This window comes from Entelurus aequoreus, linkage group LG21, assembly GCF_033978785.1.
Source record: "Entelurus aequoreus isolate RoL-2023_Sb linkage group LG21, RoL_Eaeq_v1.1, whole genome shotgun sequence".
NCBI classification, from domain to species: Eukaryota; Metazoa; Chordata; class Actinopteri; order Syngnathiformes; family Syngnathidae; genus Entelurus; species Entelurus aequoreus.
Window position 1 is genome coordinate 10539857 of NC_084751.1, and position 23713 is coordinate 10563569.

At 39.8% G+C, this 23713-nt stretch overlaps 3 protein-coding genes across 5 annotated transcripts in view; 2 read left to right on the forward strand and 1 right to left on the reverse strand.

Moving 5' to 3' along the window:
• Positions 1–122, forward strand: part of helq (helicase, POLQ like) — a 23249-nt gene extending 23127 nt beyond the window's left edge. For both annotated transcript variants that reach the window (XM_062030892.1, XM_062030891.1), the window contains exon 18: positions 1–122. This exon is cut by the window's left edge and continues 222 nt beyond it. The gene's annotated coding sequence lies outside the window, so the exon portion shown is untranslated.
• Positions 123–1482: 1360 nt separating this feature from the next.
• hpse (heparanase) lies at positions 1483–17183 on the forward strand. The gene is made up of 11 exons (XM_062030893.1): positions 1483–1956; positions 2037–2149; positions 5702–5830; positions 5913–6086; positions 7917–8088; positions 8163–8210; positions 8268–8531; positions 8599–8713; positions 8778–8902; positions 8963–9109; positions 15304–17183. The coding sequence occupies exons 1-11, from the start codon at positions 1685–1687 to the stop codon at positions 15464–15466; spliced, it is 1722 nt and encodes a 573-aa protein (XP_061886877.1). The 5' UTR covers positions 1483–1684; the 3' UTR covers positions 15467–17183.
• LOC133638362 (myosin light chain 5-like) lies at positions 16827–23472 on the reverse strand. 2 transcript variants are annotated; one of them, XM_062030897.1, is made up of 8 exons: positions 23292–23472; positions 23086–23215; positions 20688–20795; positions 20538–20613; positions 20367–20471; positions 17267–17345; positions 17141–17189; positions 16827–17079 (listed from the first exon to the last, which is right to left on the reverse strand). In XM_062030897.1, exons 2-8 carry the CDS (start codon positions 23086–23088, stop codon positions 16978–16980), a joined length of 522 nt encoding a protein of 173 aa, XP_061886881.1. In that variant the 5' UTR covers positions 23089–23215; positions 23292–23472; the 3' UTR covers positions 16827–16977. The 2 variants fall into 2 exon arrangements, with proteins under 2 accessions (XP_061886881.1, XP_061886880.1); XM_062030896.1 differs by having other exon boundaries at positions 23086–23472.
• Positions 23473–23713: the final 241 nt, after the last annotated feature.

The window sequence follows — 23713 nt, forward strand, 5'->3', positions numbered from 1 at the left end:
GCTCATATGTAGATGAATGAAGGTGAATAAGAATATGTCCACATAAATACTAGAGATGTCCGATAATATCGGCCGATAAATGCTTTAAAATGTAATATCGGAAATTATCGGTATCGTTTTTTTTTATTATCGGTATCGTTTTTTTTATTGTGTTTTTATTAAATCAACATAAAAAACACAAGATACACGTACAATTAGTGCACCAACCGAAAAAATCTCCCTCCCCCATTCACACTCATTCACACAAAAGGGTTGTTTCTTTCTGTTATTAATATTCTGGTCATACTTGCCAACCCTCCCGTTTTTAGCGGGAGAATCCCGATATTCAGCGCCTCTCCCGACAACCTCCCGGCAGAGATTTTCTCCCGACAAACTCCCGGTATTCAGCCGGAGCTGGAGGCCACGCCCCCTCCAGCTCAATGCGGACCTGAGACTGAGTGGGGTTCAGCCTGTTCTCACGTCCGCTTTCCCACAATATAAACAGCTTGCCTGCCCAAAGACGTCATAACATCTAGGGCTTTTATAGAGTGCACAACTGCGCACACAACAAGGAGACGAAGCAGAAGAACGAGGAAATTACAGACATGGGGGCCGAAATGATATACTCATCATGAACGGAGAAGTTAAACAGGACAATACTGCCATCTAATGGATAGCCACTGGAATACTGAAATTCAAGTATTTTATTTTTTTTCTATGTAAATAAAATTTAAAAAAATATATATATAGCTAGAATTCACTGAAAGTCAAGTATTTCATACATATATATATATATATATATATATATATATATATATATATATATATATATATATATATATATATATATATATATATGGAATATATATTAAATGGTTAGAGTGTCCGCCCTGAGATCGGTAGGTTGTGAGTTCAAACCCCGGCCGAGTCATACCAAAGAATATAAAAAATGGGACCCATTACCTCCCTGCTTGGCACTCAGCATCAAGGGTTGGAATTGGGGGTTAAATCACCAAAATGATTCCCGGGCGCGGCACCGCTGCTGCCCACTGCTCCCCTCACCTCCCAGGGGGTGATCAAGGGGATTGGTCAAATGCAGAGGACACATTTCACCACACCTAGTGTGTGTGACAATCATTGGTCCTTTAACTTTAACTTTAAAGTTAAGTCTAACTTAACTTTAAAATACTCGAGTTGGTGAATTCTAGCTGTACCCCCCCACCTCCCGATATTGGAGGTCTCAAGGTTGGCAAGTATGATTCTGGTTCCTACATTATATATCAATATATATCAATACAGTCTGCAAGGGATACAGTCCGTAAGCACACATGATTGTGCATGCTGCTGGTCCACTAATAGTACTAACCTTTAACAGTTAATTTGACTCATTTTCATTAATTACTAGTTTCTATGTAGCTGTTTTTATATTGTTTTACTTTCTTTTTTATTCAAGACATTTTTTTTATTTAATTTATTTTATTTTATTAATTTTTTTAAAAATGACCTTATCTTCACCATACCTGGTTGTCCAAATTAGGCATAATAATGTGTTAATTCCACGACTGCATATATCGGTAGATATCGGTATCGGTAATTAAGAGTTGGACAATATCGGATATCGGCATAAAAGCCATTATCGGACATCCCTAATAAATACTCACTATTACTCCTTCCCTGAGCAAATGATTACCAGTGATATGATGAAATGAGTATTTACATAGTGACGTCAGCGTGCCGGGCGAAAGGGGCGTGGCTACAGTCTGACCCAGTAAGTCGGCAGACCAGAAGACAAAAAGCCCCCAAAGTCACCATGGAGGCTGTCGAGAAGACGCTGTTGTTGTTGTTGTTGTTGGCGCTTGTTGTGCTGTGCGCGCCCACGGGCGGGACCCGAGCGAGGCACCGCGTGGACCCTCGCTTCGTGTCCGTCACCATCGACGCCAGCCTCGCGCAGGACGAGCGCTTCATGTACCTGCTCAGGTGAGAAGGTGAACTTTGGAGCGCCGCGCCCGCGGTCACGTGACAACGACTAACGGGTTTTTTTTTTCCCGTCACGGCAGCTCTCCTAAAGTCCGCACGCTGGCCAAAGCCTTGGCGCCCGCCTACGTGAGGTTCGGAGGAACCCGCCAGGACTTCATGGAGTTCAGTCCTCAGCGGGACCGTGGAATGGCCGGTCAGAGATTTCTCAAGTGGGCGGGGCTTAACACGTGACCGATAACACGATGTGGTTACATTATTAACTAGAACATTTGAATGGGCCTGCTATCTGTTAAAGTAAGTTAAAGTACCAATGATGGTCACACACACACTAGGTGTGGTGACATTTGTCCTCTGCATTTGACCCATCACCCTTGATCACCCCTTGGGCGGTGAGGGGAGCAGTGAGCAGCAGCAGTGGTCGCGCCCAAGAATCATTTTTGGTGATTTAACCCCCAATTCCAACCTTTGATGGGAGGTAATGGGTCCCATTTTTATAGTCTTTGGTATGGCTCAACCTACCGATCTCAGGGCGGACACTCTAACCCAGACCTGGGCAAATTAAGGCCCGGGGGCCACATGCGGCCCGTTGAGTTTTTCAATCTGGCCCCCTGGACATTCCCAAATAATTTTTTTAGATCTTTAAGATGGAAACTGTAGCTGCCTTTATGATGTGCAGTGACAAGTCTTCAACTATACAAAGTATTTAAATCACGGGTCCCCAAACTACGGCCCGCGGGCCGGATACGGCCCCCCAGCGTCCAAAATCCAGCCCGCGGGAAGTCCCAAATTTAAAAAAAATATATTTTTAATTTTTTTTAAAGGCCTTCTGAAATGAAATGTTCTTATTTAAACGGGGATAGCAGATCCATTCTATGTGTCATACTTGATCATTTCGCGATATTGCCATATTTTGGCTGAAAGGATTTAGTAGAGAACATCGACGATAAAGTTCGCAACTTTTGGTCGCTGATAAAAAAAAAGCCTTGCCTGTACCGGAAGTAGCGTGACGTCACAGGTTGAAGGGCTCCTCACATTTCCCCATTGTTCACACCAGCAGCGAGAGCGATTCGGACCGAGAAAGCGACGATGAGCGAGGATGAAAGATTTGTGGATGAGGAAAGTGAGAGTGAAGGATTAGAGTGCAGTGCAGGACGCCAGGATGTATCTTTTTTCGCTCTGACCGTAACTTAGGTTCTAAATCTTAGTGATATATCAGATTGTAGGTGGGTTTATTTTGTACCCTACGCGTTCATATTTCACCGTTTGCTGCATTTTTGTTGTGTTTCACTTGATTGTAAAATATGTCGATCGAAAAGGGGGTGTGACATTCACATTTTGTCAATATTCAGTGTTTTATCCTTCATAGAAAAATTCAAAATTTCATTACGTTTTTTTACGGCGGTCTGTCATAACGTTGGGAGGTTTTGTATTAGTGTTCCTAAAAATAGATATACCGGCCCCCAGACACATTATTTTCTCTAAATGTGGCCCCCGAGTCAAAATAATTGCCCGCTCTAACCACTAGGCCATTATTAACTAGAACATTTTAATGGGCCTGCTATCTGTGACCTGGACCTATGGCCGTGCTTTGAAGATGATGCCGAGTGTCTGAATCCGAGAGTTTTAGGTGTAACTGTACAAAATGATAACAGTTAACATGTTTCAAGTTATTTATGACTCAAAGGTGCGAAAAAATAGAGAAAAAAGTGTAAAATTAGATGTAAAACTTAGCATGCTTGTTTTATTATGTTTGTAGTAAATCTTGTTTAGCACTTAGCAATACTGCTACATGATGCTTAGTGTTTAACTAAAGCTGGATCTGATGAGCACACTTGGAGCTCATCCTCCCTATATTCAGGCTCAAAAATATAAGGTTCTGGCTCATAATTTGTCCCAAAGCAATCGTTGTTGTCTCTCATGAAGTCTGCATGATTAGCAGTTGTTGTTCTTGAAGTGGAAAGCGAACATTGTGACGCGTCTGTAAAATGAAAGTATGCTTAAAATGAGCAAAATAGGTAAATATTACATGTTATTATGATAATGTGTCTATTTCTACATGACATACTGTATATATTTATACAAAACAGTGATGGAGGTTTTGGGGTGTTTTTTTTAGAGCGCTTTATACACGGAATAGAGCGATTCCTAGTGGCTCCACTCTTAGCTGACTTTTGCTAGCGTTTGTTTACGATTTAGAATGCCTAAAAAAAGATCATATGTTATGTGCTTGTCTCACATAAGGATTGTAAATGATAGGCAAAATTCCCCCAAAAAGTGCACTTCGCCTTTAAGCGAGCTAGCTGCGTTTATGAATGATGGTTATAAATGTCAGGAGTTTGCCCGTGGTTTATCACTAGTACCGTTAAAGGCCTACTGAAATGAATTTTTTTTATTTAAACGGGGATAGCAGATCTATTCTATGTGTCATACTTGATCATTTCGCGATATTGCCATATTTTTGCTGAAAGGATTTAGTATAGAACAACGACGATAAAGATTGCAACTTTTGGTATCTGATAAAAAAAAGGCTTGCCCCTACCGGAAGTAGCGTGACGTAGTCAGTTGAACATATACGCAAAGTTCCCTATTGTTTACAATGATGGCCGCATGAAGTGAGAGAGATTCGGACCGAGAAAGCGACAATTTCCCCATTAATTTGAGCGAGGATGAAAGATTTGTGGATGAGTAAAGTGCAAGTGAAGGACTAGTGGGGAGTTGAAGCTATTCAGATAGGGAAGATGCTGTGAGACCTGATATTCAGCTGGGAATGACTACAACAGTAAATAAACACAAGACATATATATACTCTATTAGCCACAACACAACCAGGCTTATATTTAATATGCCACAAATTAATCCTGCATAAAAACACCTGCGTGTTTGTTATGCTAGCTCCTAGCTCCTCTGCTAGCTCCTAGCTCCATAGAACACGCCAATACAATTCAAACACCTGATCAACACACACAATCACTCAGCCCAAAAGACCGTTCACCTAACCCAAGGTTCATAAAGCTTATATATTTTTAAAAAGTTACGTACATACGCAAAAAAAAGTTGCGCACATACAGTCAAGCGATCAAATGTTTAGAAGCCAAAGCTGCATACTCACAGTAGCACGTCTGCGTCTTTGTCATCCAAATCAAAGTAATCCTGGTAAGAGTCTGTGTTGTCCCAGTTCTCTACAGGCGTCTGTGTATCGAAGTCAAAAGTCCTCCTGGTTAGAGTCTCTGTTATCCGAGTTCTTCCATCTTGACTGCATCTTCCGGGAATGTAAACAAAGAAGCGCCGGCTGTGTACTGTTGTTGCTGACTACGTTCGAAAAATACGTCCATTTCGCACCGACAACTTTCTTCTTTGCTTGCTCAGCTTCCTTCTCCATAATGCAATGAACATGATTGCAACAGATTCACGAACACAGATGTCCAGAATACTGTGGAATTATGAAATGAAAACAGAGCTTTTTGGTATTGGCTTCAATGTGGAAGGCATACCCGTGTTCGCCGGTCTACGTCACGCGCATACGTCATCCTCAGAGGCGTTTCGAACCGGAAGTTTAGCGGCAAATTTAAAATGTCACTTTATAAGTTAACCCGGCCGTATTGGCATGTGTTATAATGTTAAGATTTCATCATTGATATATAAACTATCAGACTGCGTGGTCGGTAGTAGTGGCTTTCAGTAGGCCTTTAATACATAGTGAGATACAAAGGTCGAATATAAAATGTGTACCTTGCTTCTGTTCCAGTACCGAAGCGCAACTGGGCGGAGCTTCCTCTGTGTTGGGAGGAGCATCTAAAAGCGCAATGGCGTAAACAAGCGAAGCTGCTGGCCCAACAAGACATGAACAGGAAGTTCCCTCAAATTGAGTTCACCGGTACGTCAGCGTGGTCGACACTTCCTGTGAGAGCGCCGCCTTTTTTTTTTTCCAGAACTTTGCTTTTTTTTTCCTCCGTCAGAGGTGACACTGGACCTGCTGCACGCCTTCGCCAACAACTCCGGACTGGATCTCATCTTTGGACTCAACGCGCTGCTGAGGAATGCCGACAATACGTGGAACAGCAGCAACGCTCGCTCGCTGCTCGGCTACTGCCAGTCCAAACGCTACCGTGTGTCCTGGGAGCTCGGCAACGGTACTATTGTGATAGCCATCCATCCATTTTCTACCGCTTGTCCCTTTCGGGGTCGCGGCTGGGCTGGAGTCTATCCCAGCTGCATTTGGTACACCCTGGACAAGTGGCCACCTCATGGCAGGTCCAACACAGACAGACAACATTCACACACTAGGACCGTCTAATAGGGGGGTCCGAAACAATCAATATTTTTTACATATAATAACGAGTACTGGGTAATACTAAGTACGAGTACTGAATACTCTTCAAGCACGTTACCATTCGATCTGATTGCCGGGATGACGATCCCATTCAGAATCGATTCAACATGATTCTCGCAATGTATTATTTGGTATAATAATTCAAATGAAAACAGGTGACAGGTGAGCAAAGCTCCTCCTGGTTGCAAGGAGATGGCCTAAAAATGTCTTTGTTTAAAAAAAAATTTTTTAAAAAGATTTATTTTTGAAATTATGAATCAGGATGAATAAGAATCGGTTTGAATGTGAATTGTTTTTTTTTTGTGCCCTCTAATACTTTGTTCATCTTAGCTAGAATCTCCGCAAAAAAATAATTATAGTCAAACATATAGACCGTGTGTTTGTAATAATTCCATATACTTGTATTTAGTACTACCCAGTACCCCATTATTATTCAGTACTCATACTTAGTATTACCCAGTACTCATTATTATTCAGTACTAGTACTTGATATTACCCAGTACTCATTATTATTCAGTACTTGCACTTAGTATTACACAGTACTCATTATTATTCAGTAGTTGTACTTAGTATTACCCAGTACTCATTATTATTCAGCAGTTGTACATAGTATTACCCAGTACTCATTATTATTCAGTACTTGTACTTAGTATGACACAGTACTCATTATTATTCAGTACTTGCACTTATTATTACCAGGTACTCAATATTATTCAGTAATTGTACTTGGTATTACTCAGGACTCACTGTTATTCAGTACTTGTACTTAGTATTACCCAGTACTCATTAATATTCAGTACTCGTACTTATTATTACATAGTGCTCATTATTGGCCACTACTCATACTTAGTATTACTCAGTACTCTTTATTCTTCAGTACTCGTTCTTTGTATTACAGAGTACTCATTATTATTCAGTACTCGTATTTAGTATTACTCAGTACTCATTATCATTCACTAATCGTACTTAGTATTACCCAGTACTCATTTTTATTCAGTATTCTTACTTAGTATTACACAGTATTCATTATTTAGTACTCTTACTTAGTATTACTCAGTACTCATTATTATTCAGTAATCGTACTTAGTATTACTCAGTACTCATCATTATTCAGTATTCTTACTTAGTATTACTCAGTATTCATTATTTAGTACTCTTACTTAGTATTACTCAGTACTCATTATTATTCAGTAATTGTACTTAGTATTACTCAGTACTCATTATTATTCAGTAATTGTACTTAGTATTACTCAGTACTCATCATTATTTAGTACTCTTACTTAGTATTGCTCAGTACTCATTATTATTCAGTAATTGTACTTAGTATTACTCAGTACTCATCATTATTTAGTACTCTTACTTAGTATTACTCAGTATTCATTATTTAGTACTCTTAATTAGTATGACTCAGTATTCATTATTATTCAGTAATCGTACTTAGTATTTTAGGATTTTACCTGGAGCGCCAGATAGTGTTTCCACCTGCTGTCGCCATTAATCACTTCAGAATGGATTCTTAAAATGACACCACGGACTTCACCTCACTTGCAGCGGAAAAGAGGATTTCATATTCTACGATTAGTTTTGCGTTAGCTTGACATCATCTTGTCGACAAACATTTGACTTCCAGAACCAAACAGCTTTGAGAAGAAGGCGGGGATTCGCGTGGACGGCGTCCAGCTGGGGGAGGACTTCGCTCGTCTCCGGGAGATGATGTCACAGTCCGCGTGGTACCGCCGCGCCGGTCTCTACGGACCCGACGTGGGTCAACCCCGACACCGCACCGTCGACTTGTTGGACAGGTGCGTCCGCTCGCCGATAGGTCTTCCTCGTCCTCGTCCGTCCGCCGACATTTTGATTTGCTGGTGTCCCTCAGGTTCCTGAGGAGCGGATCCCACGCCGTGGACGCCTGCACCTGGCACCAGTGAGTGCGAGGTCATGTGACACACCGTGGACACAAAGACGATGTTTGTCTCCATAGTTACTACGTCAACGGGAGGGACACGTCGCTGGACGACTTCCTGGACCCCAAGATCCTGGACTCCCTGGCGCCCCAGATCAAACACGTCATGAAGGCAAGTGGCTTGTGGCGTGTGTCACGTGGCGTGCTGACGCCCCCTGGCTTCCCGTCTGCGCAGGAAGTGAGGCGCACGTCTCCGGGGAAGCCTGTGTGGCTGGGAGAGACAAGCTCCGCCTACGGGGGCGGGGCCGTGGGCCTGTCGGACACGTTCGCAGCGGGCTTCATGTGAGTGACACGTGGTGGCGTGGGCTTGATTGAGTTAGCGCTCGTTAAGACGTCACGCGCTGCTCAGGTGGTTGGACAAGTTAGGACTGGCGGCTAAAATGGGCGTGGCCGTGGTGATGAGGCAGGTCTTGCTGGGTTCCGGAACCTACCACCTGCTGGACGACAACTTGGATCCTCTTCCGGTGAGTGGCCCTTCCATTGACCTTTGACCTCCGCCTCCCCCTGAGCGTGTGTGGTGTCGTGCAGGACTACTGGCTGACGCTCCTGCACAAGTCTCTGGTTGGACGCGGCGTTCTGAGCGCCGCCATCTTTGCCGAGACGAGCGGAAGCAGACGCGTACGTCTCTACCTGCAATGCAGCGCCACGCGCAGGTAGGTGACCTTTCACCCCACCTGTCACACGCTGCATCACTTAGCAAATATTCCTCGCAGGTACGCGGCGGGCGCGGTCACGCTCATCGCCATGAACCTGGGCAAGATGGCCGCCCAGGTCGCCGTACCAACATGGCTAGCGGCGAGTGGCGTGGACGCCTTTGTGCTTCAGTCGGATGTAGAAGGCGAGGACGGCCTCTTGTCCAGGTGAGCACCAGAGAAGTTCTATCCATCATTACTGTACCTACTGTACTTCAATGATTCATCTTGAAATATCCATCATTACTGTACCTACTGTACTTCAATGATTCATCTTGAAATATCCATCATTACTGAACCTACTGTACGTCAATGATTCATCTTGAAATATCCGTCATTACTGTACCTACTGTACTTCAATGATTCATCTTGAAATATCCGTCATTACTGTACCTACTGTACTTCAATGATTCATCTTGAAATATCCATCATTACTGTACCTACTGTACTTCAATGGTTCATCTTGAAATATCCATCATTACTGTACCTACTGTACTTCAATGGTTCATCTTGAAATATCCATCATTACTGTACCTACTGTACTTCAATGGTTCATCTTGAAATATCCATCATTACTGTACCTACTGTACTTCAATGATTCATCTTGAAATATCCATCATTACTGAACCTACTGTACGTCAATGATTCATCTTGAAATATCCGTCATTACTGTACCTACTGTACTTCAATGATTCATCTTGAAATATCCGTCATTACTGTACCTACTGTACTTCAATGATTCATCTTGAAATATCCATCATTACTGTACCTACTGTACTTCAATGGTTCATCTTGAAATATCCATCATTACTGTACCTACTGTACTTCAATGGTTCATCTTGAAATATCCATCATTACTGTACCTACTGTACTTCAATGGTTCATCTTGAAATATCCATCATTACTGTACCTACTGTACTTCAATGATTCATCTAGAAATATCCATCATTACTGTACCTACTGTACTTCAATGATTCATCTTGAAATATCCGTCATTACTGTACCTACTGTACTTCAATGATTCATCTTGAAGTATCCATCATTACTGTACCTACTGTACTTCAATGATTCATCTTGAAATATCCGTCAATACTCAACTGATCACCTTTGTTACTTCAGAAGTGTGCATCAAACTGCTACCCTTGGTTTTACTCAGTACTCATCAATATTATTCAGTACTAGTACTTGGTATTACCCAGTACTCATTATTATTCAGTACTAGTACTTGTTATTACCCAGTATTCATTATTATTAAGTACTAGTATTTGGTATTACCCAGTACTCATTATTATTAAGTACTGGTACTTGGTATTGCCCAGTACTCATTATTATTCAGTACTAGTACTTGATATTACCCAGTACTCATTATTATTCAGTAGTAGTACTTAGTATTACCCAGTACTCATTATTATTCAGTACTTGTACTTAGTATTACCCAGTACTCATTGATTTAATATTTTTACTTAGTATTACTCAGTACTCATTATTATTCAGTGCTTGTACTTAATATTACCCAGTACTCATTGTTATTAAGTACTAGTACTTGGTATTGCCCAGTACTCATTATTATTCAGTACTAGTACTTGGTATTACCCAGTACTCATTATTATTAAGTACTAGTACTTGGTATTGCCCAGTACTCATTATTATTCAGTAGTAGTACTTAGTATTACCCAGTACTCATTATTATTCAGTACTTGTACTTAGTATTACCCAGTTCTCATTATTATTCAGTACTCTTACTTAGTATTACCCAGTACACATTATTATTCAGTACTTGTACTTAGTATTACCCAGTTCTCATTATTATTCAGTACTCTTACTTAGTATTACCCAGTACACATTATTATTCAGTACTTGTACTTAGTATTACCCAGTTCTCATTATTATTCAGTACTTTTACTTAGTATTACCCAGTACTCATTATTATTCAGTACTTGTACTTAGTATTACCCAGTTCTCATTATTATTCAGTGCTCTTACTTAGTATTACCCAGTACTCATTATTATTCAGTACTTGTACCTAGTATTACCCAGTTCTCATTATTATTCAGTACTCTTACTTAGTATTACCCAGTTCTCATTATTATTCAGTACTCTTACTTAGTATTACCCAGTTCTCATTATTATTCAGTACTCTTACTTAGTATTACCCAGTACACATTATTATTCAGTACTTGTACTTAGTATTACCCAGTACTCATTATTATTCAGTACTTGTTCTTAGTATTACCCAGTTCTCATTATTATTCAGTACTCATACTTAGTATTACCCAGTAACCATTATTGTTCAGTACTCATACTTAGTATTACCCAGTACTCATTATTATTCAGTACTCTTACTTAGTATTACCCAGTACTCATTATTATTCAGTACTTGTACTTAGTATTACCCAGTGCTCATTATTATTCAGTACTCATACTTAGTATTACCCAGTAACCATTATTATTCAATACTCATACTTAGTATTACCCAGTACTCATTATTATTCAGTACTGTTACTTAGTATTACCCAGTACTCATTATTACTCAGTACTCGTACTTAGTATTACCCAGTACCCATTATTATTCAGTACTTGTACTTAGTATTACCCAGTAACCATTATTATTCAGTACTCATACTTAGTATTACCCAGTACTCATTATTATTCAGTACTCTTACTTAGTATTACCCAGTACTCATTATTATTCAGTACTTGTACTTAGTATTACCCAGTACTCATTATTATTCCGTACTCCTACTTAGTATTACTCAGTACTCATTATTACCCAGTACTCGTACTTAGTATTACCCAGTACTCATTATTATTCAGTACTCATACTTAATATTACCTAGTACTCATACTTAGTATTACCAAGTACCCATTATTATTCAGTACTTGTACTTAGTATTACCCAGTACTCATTGTTATTCAGTACTCATACTTAATATTACCCAGTACTCAAACTTAGTATTACCAAGTACTCATACTTAATATTACCTAGTACTCCTACTTAGTATGACCAAGTACTCATTATTATTCAGTACTCATACTTAGTATTACCCAGTACTCATACTTAGTATTACCAAGTACTCATACTTAATATTACCTAGTACTCCTACTTAGTATTACCAAGTACTCATTATTATTCAGTACTCATACTTAGTATTACCCAGTACTCATACTTAGTATTACCTAGTATCCGTACATAGTGTGGACAATATTTGTCCCACACAAAAAGTATGCCGTGGGGGAGAAAACTATTTGATGATTGCTTTCCTATGAACTTGCAACACAGTGTTGTGTGTCTGCCACAGTGTTGTGTGTCTGCCACAGTGTTGTGTGTCTGCCACTCCTTCTCTCACCTGCTGTGACTCGGAGTGTTCAGGGTTTACGACGTGAGGAAACATGTAGGGAACAACCCTTGCTGCCCTCACCTCCCAGGGGGTGATCAAGGGTGATGGGTCAAATGCAGAGAACAATTTCGCCACACCTAGTGTGTGTGTGTGTGTGTGTGACAATCATTGGTACTTTAACTTGAACTTTTTTTATGTCTCCTTGTTGGTTTTCTGGGATTTAGTTCATGGCTAACTTGGTCAGTGTTCCCAATGACATCAACATTTGCACAAATCTTTTGTTTGCTCATTGAGTTGAACGCAGGCTGCAACTTCCCTCGACTTTCATCACAACATTCTTTGTGTAACTGACTTTTTGAACATGTCTTGACTTGACACGCCTCCACGCTGCCGCCAGGACTGAGGAAATCAAACATCAATATACAAAACACAAAAGCAGTGAAGTTGTCACGTTGTGTAAATGGTAAATAAAAACAGAATACAATGATTTGCAAATCCTTTTCAACTTATATTCAATTGAATAGACTGCAAAGACAAGATATTTCATGTTCACACTGAGAAACTTTTTTTTTTTTTTGCAATCAATCATTAACTTAGAATTTAATGGCAGCAACACATTGCAAACAAGTTGTCACAGGGGCATTTTTACACTGTGTTACATGGCCTTTCCTTTTAACAACACTCAGTAAACGTTTGGGAACTGAGGAGACACATTTTTTTTAAGCTTTTCAGGTGGAATTCTTTCCCATTCTTGCTTGATGTACAGCTTAAGTTGTTCAACAGTCCGGGGGTCTCCGTTGTGATATTTTAGGCTTTACGTGTAATGTCATATTTACACGTCGCAGGATTTCTTTTAATGTTATTTCATCAAAAAGAGAGAGATTATTTTGCAGGGCAATATCCGGGACGTGTTGTCTTTAATCTCCTTTCTAATGAGTTCAATTTTCTTATTAAAGAAATTCATAAAGTTATTAGTCGAGTGGGTGGAGCTACTGGGAGGAGTCCCTTGTTGGGTTAGGGATGCTCCTGTACTGAACAAATATTTAGGATTGTTTTTATTGAGGCGGATGAGATTGGAGTTGTAATTGTTTAGTCGCACGCCATTAGCGTTCCAGCTTTCTACATGATAGTTTAAGAGCTCTACTTTCTTCTGTAAAGCAGGGGGTACGCCTTTTAGGGGCCTTTTTTAGCTTTAGCGGTGCTATACTATCAATGGCGTTGCGCTGGTCATCGATAGAGCCCACATAATTTGGGAATGGCGCCATTACCGAAGGCAGTAGGTCAGCAAGAGTCATAGTTGTGACAGAATTAATGTTGCGGCTGCTAAAGCAGTGGTTATTAGTAGCTTGTTGACAATGAGTCAGAACTTCGAATTTTATAAGGTAATTTTATGGTAAACATTACTTTAGTGTAGAAGATTATCATAACTTTGGAGGTGGTGACACCCCGGACGAGAACTAGATTATCGTATTACCATTGCGATGCGTGGGTTCATTTATTATTTGTGTAAGACCACCAATATCAATTATAGTCTGGAACGCCACGCTTGGAGGGTCTGATGGGGTATTCATATGAATATTAAAATCCCCATTATAATTACATTATCTGTCACTAGATCAGCAACAAACTCAGTAAATTCACTGATAAAGTCTGAATAGGGCCCAGGGGGGCGGTAGGTAACAGCCAGATAGAGAGGTAGCGGTGTGACAGACCTCATAGTAAGCACCTCAAATTATTTATATTTATTACTTAGGTTAGGGCTAAAGTTAAGGTTTTCATTGTATATTAGTGCGACCCCTCCACCTCTTTTAAGGGGACGGGCAATATGTGCATTCGTATAGTTAGGAGGAGATGCCTCGTTAAGCAGGAAAAATGTATCTGGTTTTAGCCAGGTTTCGCTGAGACCAATGACGTTAAGATTGTTGTCTCTAACTACCTCATTAACTAGTAACATTTTGGGAGACAATGATCTGATGTTTAAAAAGCCCATATTATAGGTAGTGGGCTGTTTTGAGGCATATTTGTTAATGGTATCCGGAGTAGTGATATTAATAATGTTACGTCTACTTTGTGTAGTGCGCCTTAAATAATTTCGATCACGTCTAGGAATTGATACGATGAGGATCTTCAGATTATTTGCTTGGAGCTGCGGTAGATTGAACGTGTCATAATTTTCCACATCAGTAGAATGCATGTCCACCTCTGGCACAGTCACTACAGAAAAAAACATGATGTGAGTTGTGTATTATTGTACGAGAAATGCTATGTGTGCAGGAATTTTCCAGACTTGCGCTGGCTAGTTCTAGCTTAACTGACTCCTCACCTGGACTAACAGACACTGTACTGTGATTGCCTGTGTTTGAGCTGTGTAGTTAGTCAAGTGTGACTCAGCCAGTAATCTATGTTTCTAGATAGAGTAATGGTGCCTTCCAGGTCAGCATGCCCGAACAAAAACAAAAACATTTCTCTTTGAATGTATGGATAACGTTTATATAGCCCTTTTATTACACTATTTCATTACAAATTAAATGATGGTGACGCGTTCAACCACCCCTCCACAACACTGTTTTACCCAACATAATGAATAATCGTGATTTTAATATTAATAAAATATAAAACTAAATTATTTGGGCTATAATCGTGCAGCCCTACACAGTACCTGTACTCACTATTCAGTACCCGTACTTTGTATTACTATGCACTTGGTATTACTAATACCCGTACTTGGTATTACCCAGTATCTGTACTTAGTATTACTCAGTACTTGGTATTATTCAGTAGGATACCCGTAGGTATTATTCAGTACCCGTACTTAGCATTACTCAGTACTTGGTATTACCTAGTACCCGTACTTAGTATTTGTCAGAACTTGGTACTATTCAGTAGTACTACTATGTATTATTCCTTAGCTATACTTATTATGACACTCATGAAGTAGCTTTACCTCTCTAAAAGGTTGTTGAGCTGTAGAATCTCCTTAATGGTGTTTGACAACTAACGAGGCGCTGGTGTGATGTCATGAAGGTCCGTGATGCTGAACGGTGACCTTCTCAAGATGGCGGAGGGTGGAACACTCCCGCCCCTTAAAGGCAGTCGTCTGCCAGCTGCAGAACATCTTCAACTTCCTGCTTTCTCACTGGCTTTCTTTGTCTTCACGGACGCACAACACCACGCCTGCGCCGCGTGACCTCCACCTTCTCATCGTAGTCATGTGACCTCATGTAGTAGCTGTCACATGCTTCTGTTATGGTTTGCACTGCTCTATTCTATCTCTTATAGTTTTATTTTCTATTAAAGAAGGCAGACATTTGTATTGTCTATTCTGCCTAGCAACAGGAGACGGACATTTTTTATTATCCGTTCTGCCAAGCAACAGTAGGCTGAATTTTGTGTTATTTTACTATTTTTGACTAGCAACAGAGGGGAGACATTTTATATTTTATATTCTACCTAGCAACAAGAGGCAGCCAATTTTTTTATTTTCTATTCAAGGAGGCGGGCATTTTTAATATTGTATTCTACCTAGCAACAGGAGGCTGAACTTTTGTATTATGCAATTTGGGATAACCTCCAGCCCCCCCGCCCCCCCGTGACCGAGAGGGACAAGCGGTACAAAATGGACGGACGGATGACTCGCAACAGAAGGCAGACATTTCACATTTCATATTCTTCCGAGCAATAGAAGGCAGACATTTTGTATGCATACTCGCAACATGAGGCAGACATTTTATATTTTCTTTTCTACCTCGTAAAAAGAGGAAGCCATTTTTTATTTTCTATTCTGCTTAGCAACTGGAGGCAGACCCTCTTTTAAATGTCTTACTCTACCTAGCAACAGTAGGCACACATTTGTTTTGTAATATGACTAGCAACAGGACGCAGACATTTCATATTTTATATTCTACCTAGCAACAAGAGGCGGAGATTTTCTATTTTCTTTTCTACCTCGCAAAAATCAATCAATCAATCAATCAATGTTTATTTATATAGCCCTAAATCACAAGTGTCTCAAAGGGCTGAAGAGGAAGCCATTTTTTATTTTCTATTCAGCTAGTTTTTTTTGTCTATTCTGCTTAGCAACTGGAGGCAGACCCTTTTTTAAATTTCTTATTCTACCTAGCAACAGTAGGCACACATTTTTTTGTGTATTATGACTAGCAACAGGACACAGACATTTCATATTTTATTTTCTACCTACCAACAAGAGGCAGACATTTTTTTTTTCTTTCAATTTTAAAGAGGCCGCCATTCCTTATTGTCTATTCTGCTAAGCAACAGGAGGCTGATATTTTTTTTATTTTCTATTCAAAGAGGCAGACATTTTATTGTCTATTCTGCCTCGCAGCAGGAGGGAAACATTTTATTTTTTACCTAGCAATAGGAGGCAGACATTTTTTATTTTCTATTCATACTAGCAAACAGGAAGCATACATTTCATCATTTCTATTTTAAGCCATTTTTATTTTCTATTCAAGGAGGCAGACATTTTTTAATGATCTATTCTGCCTAGTAACAGGAGGCACACATGTTTATAGTCTATTCAACCCAGATATGTTTTATTTTCTATTCAAAGAAGAAGACATGACAAATGTTTTCTATTTTACCTAGCAACAGGAAGCAGACATCTTTCATCTGGTATTCTGCCGAGCAACAACAAGAAAATAAAAGGATAGATAAGGTGCTGTCTTGGTTTTTCCTTCATTCTTCACGCTCCTCGCCATGAGTGATGATGTAACACAAAGACTTGTAGTCCAAGTTCCCTGATGCGTCGATGTTGGACGACTGAAACATTTGCTTGACCTGAACGCAAAAAAATCCCATTATTAAACGGCGAGTCATCGTAATAGATCATAGAGGTTACCTCTTCCTGTGTGAACTTGTCAGCTTGTGTTGTCAAGAGTTTCTGTAAGCTAAAAGAAAATATGTAATAAAAAAAGAATAATTAAAAGTTCACAATGTGAAACTTGACCAGGACGCGAGCGCTCACTCGTCTTTGTGGATGAAACCTTTGGCGTCGGCGTCGAACATTTTGAAGGCGCTGAGAATAGTCTCTTCTGGGTCGGTGCCTAGCAGAACAAGGGTCATTGCCATGGAAACTTAATGTTAATAAAACAAATGTTATTTTAGTTTGTTCTAATAAAAACCGGACAAATACTGAGCACTGCCATATGGTCAGGAAATACAGAGAGTGAACTCCACCAAATATCCTGGGGGTCATCATTGACGAATACCTCAATTTCAAATGTCACATCTGTTAAACAAATTATCCAAATATGTTGGCCTGTTCTTTTTTTTTTATTTTTTTATTTTTTTAAACAACATAAAAAAAGACACAAGATACACTTACCATTAGTGCATCAACCCAAGAAAACCCTCCCTCCCCCATTCACACTCATCCACACTCATTTACACGAAAGGGGCTGTCTCTTTCTGTTATTAAAAACTTCTGGTTCCTCCATCAAGAATACAGTCTGCAAGGGATACAGTCTTTAGAGCAAACATGATTGTGTGTGCTGCTGGTCCACTAACATTTTCATGAATTACTATTTTTTATGTAATTGTTTTTATATTGCTCTACTTTCTTTTCTATCCAAGAAAAAGTATTTTTCTTTTTTTTTTTCTTTTTTACTTGTATTTATTTATTTATTCATTTATTTATCTTATTTTATTCCACATAAAAAATTTAAAAAATTAAATTGAATTAAAAAAAAAGTTATTAAAAAAAATAATAATAAAATAAACAAAACAAAGCAAACAAAGGACCTTATCTTCACCAGACCGGGTTGTCAATGAAATCAGATTGTTCAAAAGGGTTCTTAAAACCAGGTCCAGTTCAGATTACGTCCAGATCGGGCTCAGCAACACACACCTTCACCCATGTACACTGAAAACCAGGGAACACAACAGGTTGCATACAATCCACAAACAAAAATACATTTGCCTGTTCTTTCACCTTCGTCATTATCTTCCTCTTTATGCTCTACTTACTCTATACAAAACTCTATTTGAACCACATGTAAACTACTGTAATGTCATCTGGTGTCACACCTTCCCGAGCTACCTTCACAAATTAGAATCCATGCAAAAGAAAATCATGCGGGCCCTGTCATGGTCCAAGTTTAATGCCCCCACTTGACGTCTATTCCATAATTATCATCTCTTAAGACTGACAAGAGTTCAATATTCATCACATTGCTTGTCTAACCTATCAAGTCATCCACAGGCTGAATCTCAGGCTCTGTAGCTTGGTTCCTATCTAGCATGCCCACAACACTCCTAACTTTGACCTGATATCAGGTAAACATCGTCTACTGGCTTGTGCTGCTCGAAGTGTTGTATGCAGGGGACCAAAGATCTGGAACCGGCTTGATGAGATACGTAAGATGCTGTATTAATTCTCCAACTTCAAAAAGAAACTGAAATCATACTTATTAACCACCTATCTCTAATGCCTCATGTGAATGGCTAATGCTCCTTTAGAGGATAAGCATGGTCACATGTGGCTTCAGGGTAGACTACTGTCGGGTTGGGCGTGGTTGAATGTATGTAAGTACACTACTGTTCGAAAGTTTGGGGTCACATTGAAATGTCCTTATTTTTGAAGGAAAAGCACTGTACTTTTCAATGAAGATAACTTTAAACTAGTCTGAACTTTAAAGAAATACACTCTATACATTGCTAATGTGGTAAATGACTATTCTAGCTGCAAATGTCTGCTTTTTGGTGCAATATCTACATAGGTGTATAGAGGCCCATTTCCAGCAACTATCACTCCAGTGTTCTAATGGTACAATGTGTTTGCTCATTGGCTCAGAAGGCTAATTGATGATTAGAAAACCCTTGTGCAATCATGTTCACACATCTGAAAACACTTTAGCTCGTTACAGAAGCTACAAAACTGACCTTCCTTTGAGCAGATTGAGTTTCTGGAGCATCACATTTGTGGGGTCAATTAAACGCTCAAAATGGCCAGAAAAAGAAAACTTTCATCTGAAACTCGACAGTCTATTCTTGTTCTTAGAAATGAAGGCTATTCCACTAAATTGTTTGGGTGACCCCAAACTTTTGAACGGTAGTGTATGTGTATTAGAGATGTCCGATAATGGCTTTTTTGCCGATATTCAGATATTGTCCAACTCTTAATTACAGATTCCGATATCAACCGATACCGATATGTACAGTCGTGGAATTAACACATTAATATGCCTAATTTTGTTGTGATGCCCCGCTGGATGCATTAAACAATGTAACAAGGTTTTTCCAAAATAAATCAACTCAAGTTATGGAAAAAAAAATGCCAACATGGCACTGCCATATTTATTATTGAAGTCACAAAGTGCATTATTTTTTTTAACATGCCTCAAAACAGCAGCTTGGAATTTGGGATATGAGCATGACGAGGTTGAGGTGGGCAGGGTTGGGGGGGGGGGCAGTCGGGGGTAGCGGGGGGTGTATATTGTGCTGCAAGGGGTTCTGGGTATTTGTTCTGTTGTGTTACGGTGCGGATGTTCTCCCGAAATGCGTTTGTCATTCTTGTTTGGTGTGGGCTCACAGTGTGGCGCATATTTGTAACAGTGTTAAAGTTGTTTATACGGCTACCCTCAGTGTGACCTGTATGGCTGTTGACCAAGTATGCCTTGCATTCACTTGTGTGTGTGAAAAGCCGTAGATATTATGTGATTGGGCCGGCACACAAAGGCAGTGCCTTTAAGGTTTATTGGCGCTCTGTATTTCTCCCTACGTCCGTGTACACAGCGGCGTTTTAAAAAGTCATACATTTTACTTTTTGAAACCGATACCGATAATTTCCGATATCACATTTTAAAGCATTTGTCGGCCGATAATATCGGATGTGTATGCTTGCTTTTGTACTCCTATTTTGTGTTTGTCATATGGCGTTTTTGTGCCTGCCATGCATATACTGACCTCTGGACCTCCTGCCTAAAGCTTCTTCTAGCTTATCTGGGGGACCCTTTCACTTACCAACATCCTCAAATGGATATTCACTACTGTTGTAATCGTAATATGGTATTGTGAAATAAAACCCGAAATAAATAAATAAACCAGCAGCATGCTTCGTCTCTCACCGTGAAGCTTGGCTCCAAACAGAGTGAGGAACATGGTGAAGTTGATGGGACCGCTCGCTTCTTTCAGCATCTCCTCCACTTCCTGGTCCTTCACGTTCACTTTGCCTGGGCAAAAAGTGGCTGCAGTTAGTGCCGCCTGCAAGCAGGCTCACGTGGTGTGGTACTACACACCCAGAGAGGCGTACGTGTCCTTCAGGTCTTCTTTATCGATGAATCCATCTCTGTTCTGGTCTATGAGAGTGAAAGCCTGATGAGGACGATACATATTTAATATTCATAATATGCGTACAGTATATACACAGACAAACAGGGTCACGTTACCTCTTTGAACTCTTGGATCTGAGTCTGCTCAAACATGGAGAACACGTTAGAGGACGCACGCTGGGCCCGCTTGGCTCCGCCTTCTTTCTTCTTGGTCTTCCTGCTGGCCTAAGAGGATGAAATATACGGTGCATCCGGAAAGTTATCACAGCACTGCACTTTTTCCACATTTGTTATGTTTCATCCTTATTCCACAATGGAATACATTCATTCATTATAGCCCTATACTGTATATATACCTATACTGTATATATACCTATACTGTATATACACCTATACTGTATATATACCTATACTGTATATATACCTATACTGTATATACACCTATACTGTATATATACCTATAGTGTATATATACCTATACTGTATATATACCTATACTGTATATACACCTATACTGTATATATACCTATAGTGTATATATACCTATACTGTATATATACCTATACTGTATATATACCTATAGTGTATATATACCTATACTGTATATATACCTATACTGTATATATACCTATAGTGTATATATACCTATACTGTATATATACCTATACTGTATATATACCTATAGTGTATATATACCTATACTGTATATATACCTATACTGTATATATACCTATAGTGTATATATACCTATACTGTATATATACCTATACTGGCTCACCTGCACTGGCTTCCTGTGCACTTAAGATGCGACTTTAAGGTTTTACTACTTACGTATAAAATACTACACAATCTAGCTCCAGCCTATCTTGCTGATTGTATTGTACCATATGTCCCGGCAAGAAATCTGCGTTCAAAGAACTCCGGCTTATTAGTGATTCCCAGAGCCCCAAAAAAGTCTGCGGGCTATAGAGCGTTTTCTATTGGGGCTCCAGTAGTCTGGAATGTTCCACCAGTAACAGTTAGAGATGCTACCTCAGTAGAAGCATTTAAGTCCCATCTTAAAACTCATTTGTATACTCTAGCCTTTAAATAAACCCCCCTTTTAGACCAGTTGATCTGCCGTTTCTTTTCTTTTACTGCTCTGCCCCCCTCTCCCTCTCTACTCGGGATGGTCTCCTGATGGCCCCACTATGGACTGGACTTTCACTATTATGTTAGATCCACTATGGACTGGACTCTCTCACTATTATGTTAGATCCACTATGGACTGGACTCTCACTATTATGTTAGATCCACTATGGACTGGACTCTCACACTATTATGTTAGATCCACTATGGACTGGACTCTCACTATTATGTTAGATCCACTATGGACTGGACTCTCACAATATTATGTTAGATCCACTATGGACTGGACTCTCATACTATTATGTTAGATCCACTATGGACTGGACTCTCACACTATTATGTTAGATCCACTATGGACTGGACTCTCACTATTATGTTAGATCCACTATGGACTGGACTCTCACACTATTATGTTAGATCCACTATGGACTGGACTCTCACTATTATGTTAGATCCACTATGGACTGGACTCTCACACTATTATGTTAGATCCACTATGGACTGGACTCTCACACTATTATGTTAGATCCACTATGGACTGGACTCTCACTATTATGTTGGATCCACCCACATCTGAGGTCCTCTCCAAGGTTTCTCATTGTCATCCCACTGGGTTGAGTTTTTCCTTGCCCTGATGTGGGCTCTGAACCGAGGATGTCGTTGTGGCTTGTGCAGCCCTTTGAGACACTTGTGATTTAGGGCTATATAAATAAACATGGATTGATTGAACATTGATTGATACATGTACCAATAATGTCATAGAAAGCAGCATGGATGTCAAAATAAAATCAATAATGTCTTGGCAACAAATAGAATCAATATTGTGTGAGTTATATAGATAAATAATATTGTTAGCAACATATAAATATCTCAATATTGTGTTACTGCATCAACACAAGACTCATAAAAATCCCCTCAATTTCCCCCCAAAAATGGATTAACTGGCTGGAATATAAAGACAATACAACATACATCCATAAACGTGCAATATATTTATCTGTACAGAAATCTATTTATTTATATCTGCACCTTATTGCTTTTTTTTATCTTGCACTACCATGAGCTAATGCAACAAAATGTTGTTCTCATCTGTACTGTAAAGTTCACATTTTAATGACAATAAAAAGGAAGTCTCTAACTGAGGGTTTCAGGTTCGATCCCCACTTCTGCCATCCTAGTCACAGCTGTTGTGTCCTTGGGCAAGACACTTCACCCACACTGGTTTAAAAATGTAACTTAGATCGTGGGTTTCACTATGTAAAGCGCTTAGAGTTACTAGAGAAAAGCGCTATATAAATATAATTCACTTCACACAGATAGAACAATTATGTTTTGTTAGCAATATAGATATAGAATCAAAAAGGAACAAGAATGGACAAGGACGTACCATGTCTTCAGGTGATGTCTTCACAATATGACGTCTTCACGGAGGTCCCCCTCTTGTGCGAGCAGCATTTAAGTAGAGCAGCTGTGAGCGTGCACGTGTCATGTGATGATAGTCCTGTCTGTCGGGACATCTACGGCCACACAACATGTCCTTTAATGGACCGCACTTAAAAAAAAACATCACTTCTCTGGAGGCTGCGAGTTCACCTTTGACCCCGGCAGGGCCGGCCCGTGGCATAGGCCGTATAGGCAAATGCTAAGGGCGCCGTCCATCAGGGGGCGCCACGCCAGTGCCACAAATGTTGGAGGAAAAAATAAAAAAAAGTTGGTACTATTATTTCTAAATACATAAAATAATCCCACGTTAATTAAAATGCAAAGTAAAGCCTATTTAATAGAAATATTATTTGTTACAACATTACGACCCCCCTCCCCCGGCACAGTGCGCCCCCTCCCTTCCCGTATCATGACTCTTTTTGGACGTCACCACATCAAAAAATCAACACAAGATGTCAAAACGGCCAAAACTGTCAGGTGCCCAGGGAAGAAAAAAGAGAAAAGAAGAGGAGAAACGAGAAAAAGACAGAGGTAGCAGGTAGGTAACGTTAGCCTACATGAAATTATTTGTC

Bases quoted from the DNA above. Each gene is read 5' to 3' on its own strand.
- hpse (XM_062030893.1), top strand. From the start codon at position 1,685: ATGAGTATTTACATAGTGACGTCAGCGTGCCGGGCGAAAGGGGCGTGG. The intron at 1,957-2,036 runs GTGAGAAGGTGA...CCGTCACGGCAG, and splicing joins CGCTTCATGTACCTGCTCAG to CTCTCCTAAAGTCCGCACGC. The intron at 6,087-7,916 runs GTACTATTGTGA...TTTGACTTCCAG, and splicing joins GTCCTGGGAGCTCGGCAACG to AACCAAACAGCTTTGAGAAG.
- LOC133638362 (XM_062030897.1), bottom strand. The intron at 17,346-20,366 runs GTGAGAGACGAA...TTGTTCTGCTAG, and splicing joins GTTTGGAGCCAAGCTTCACG to GCACCGACCCAGAAGAGACT. The intron at 17,190-17,266 runs GTGAGCGCTCGC...ATTTTCTTTTAG, and splicing joins GGTTTCATCCACAAAGACGA to CTTACAGAAACTCTTGACAA.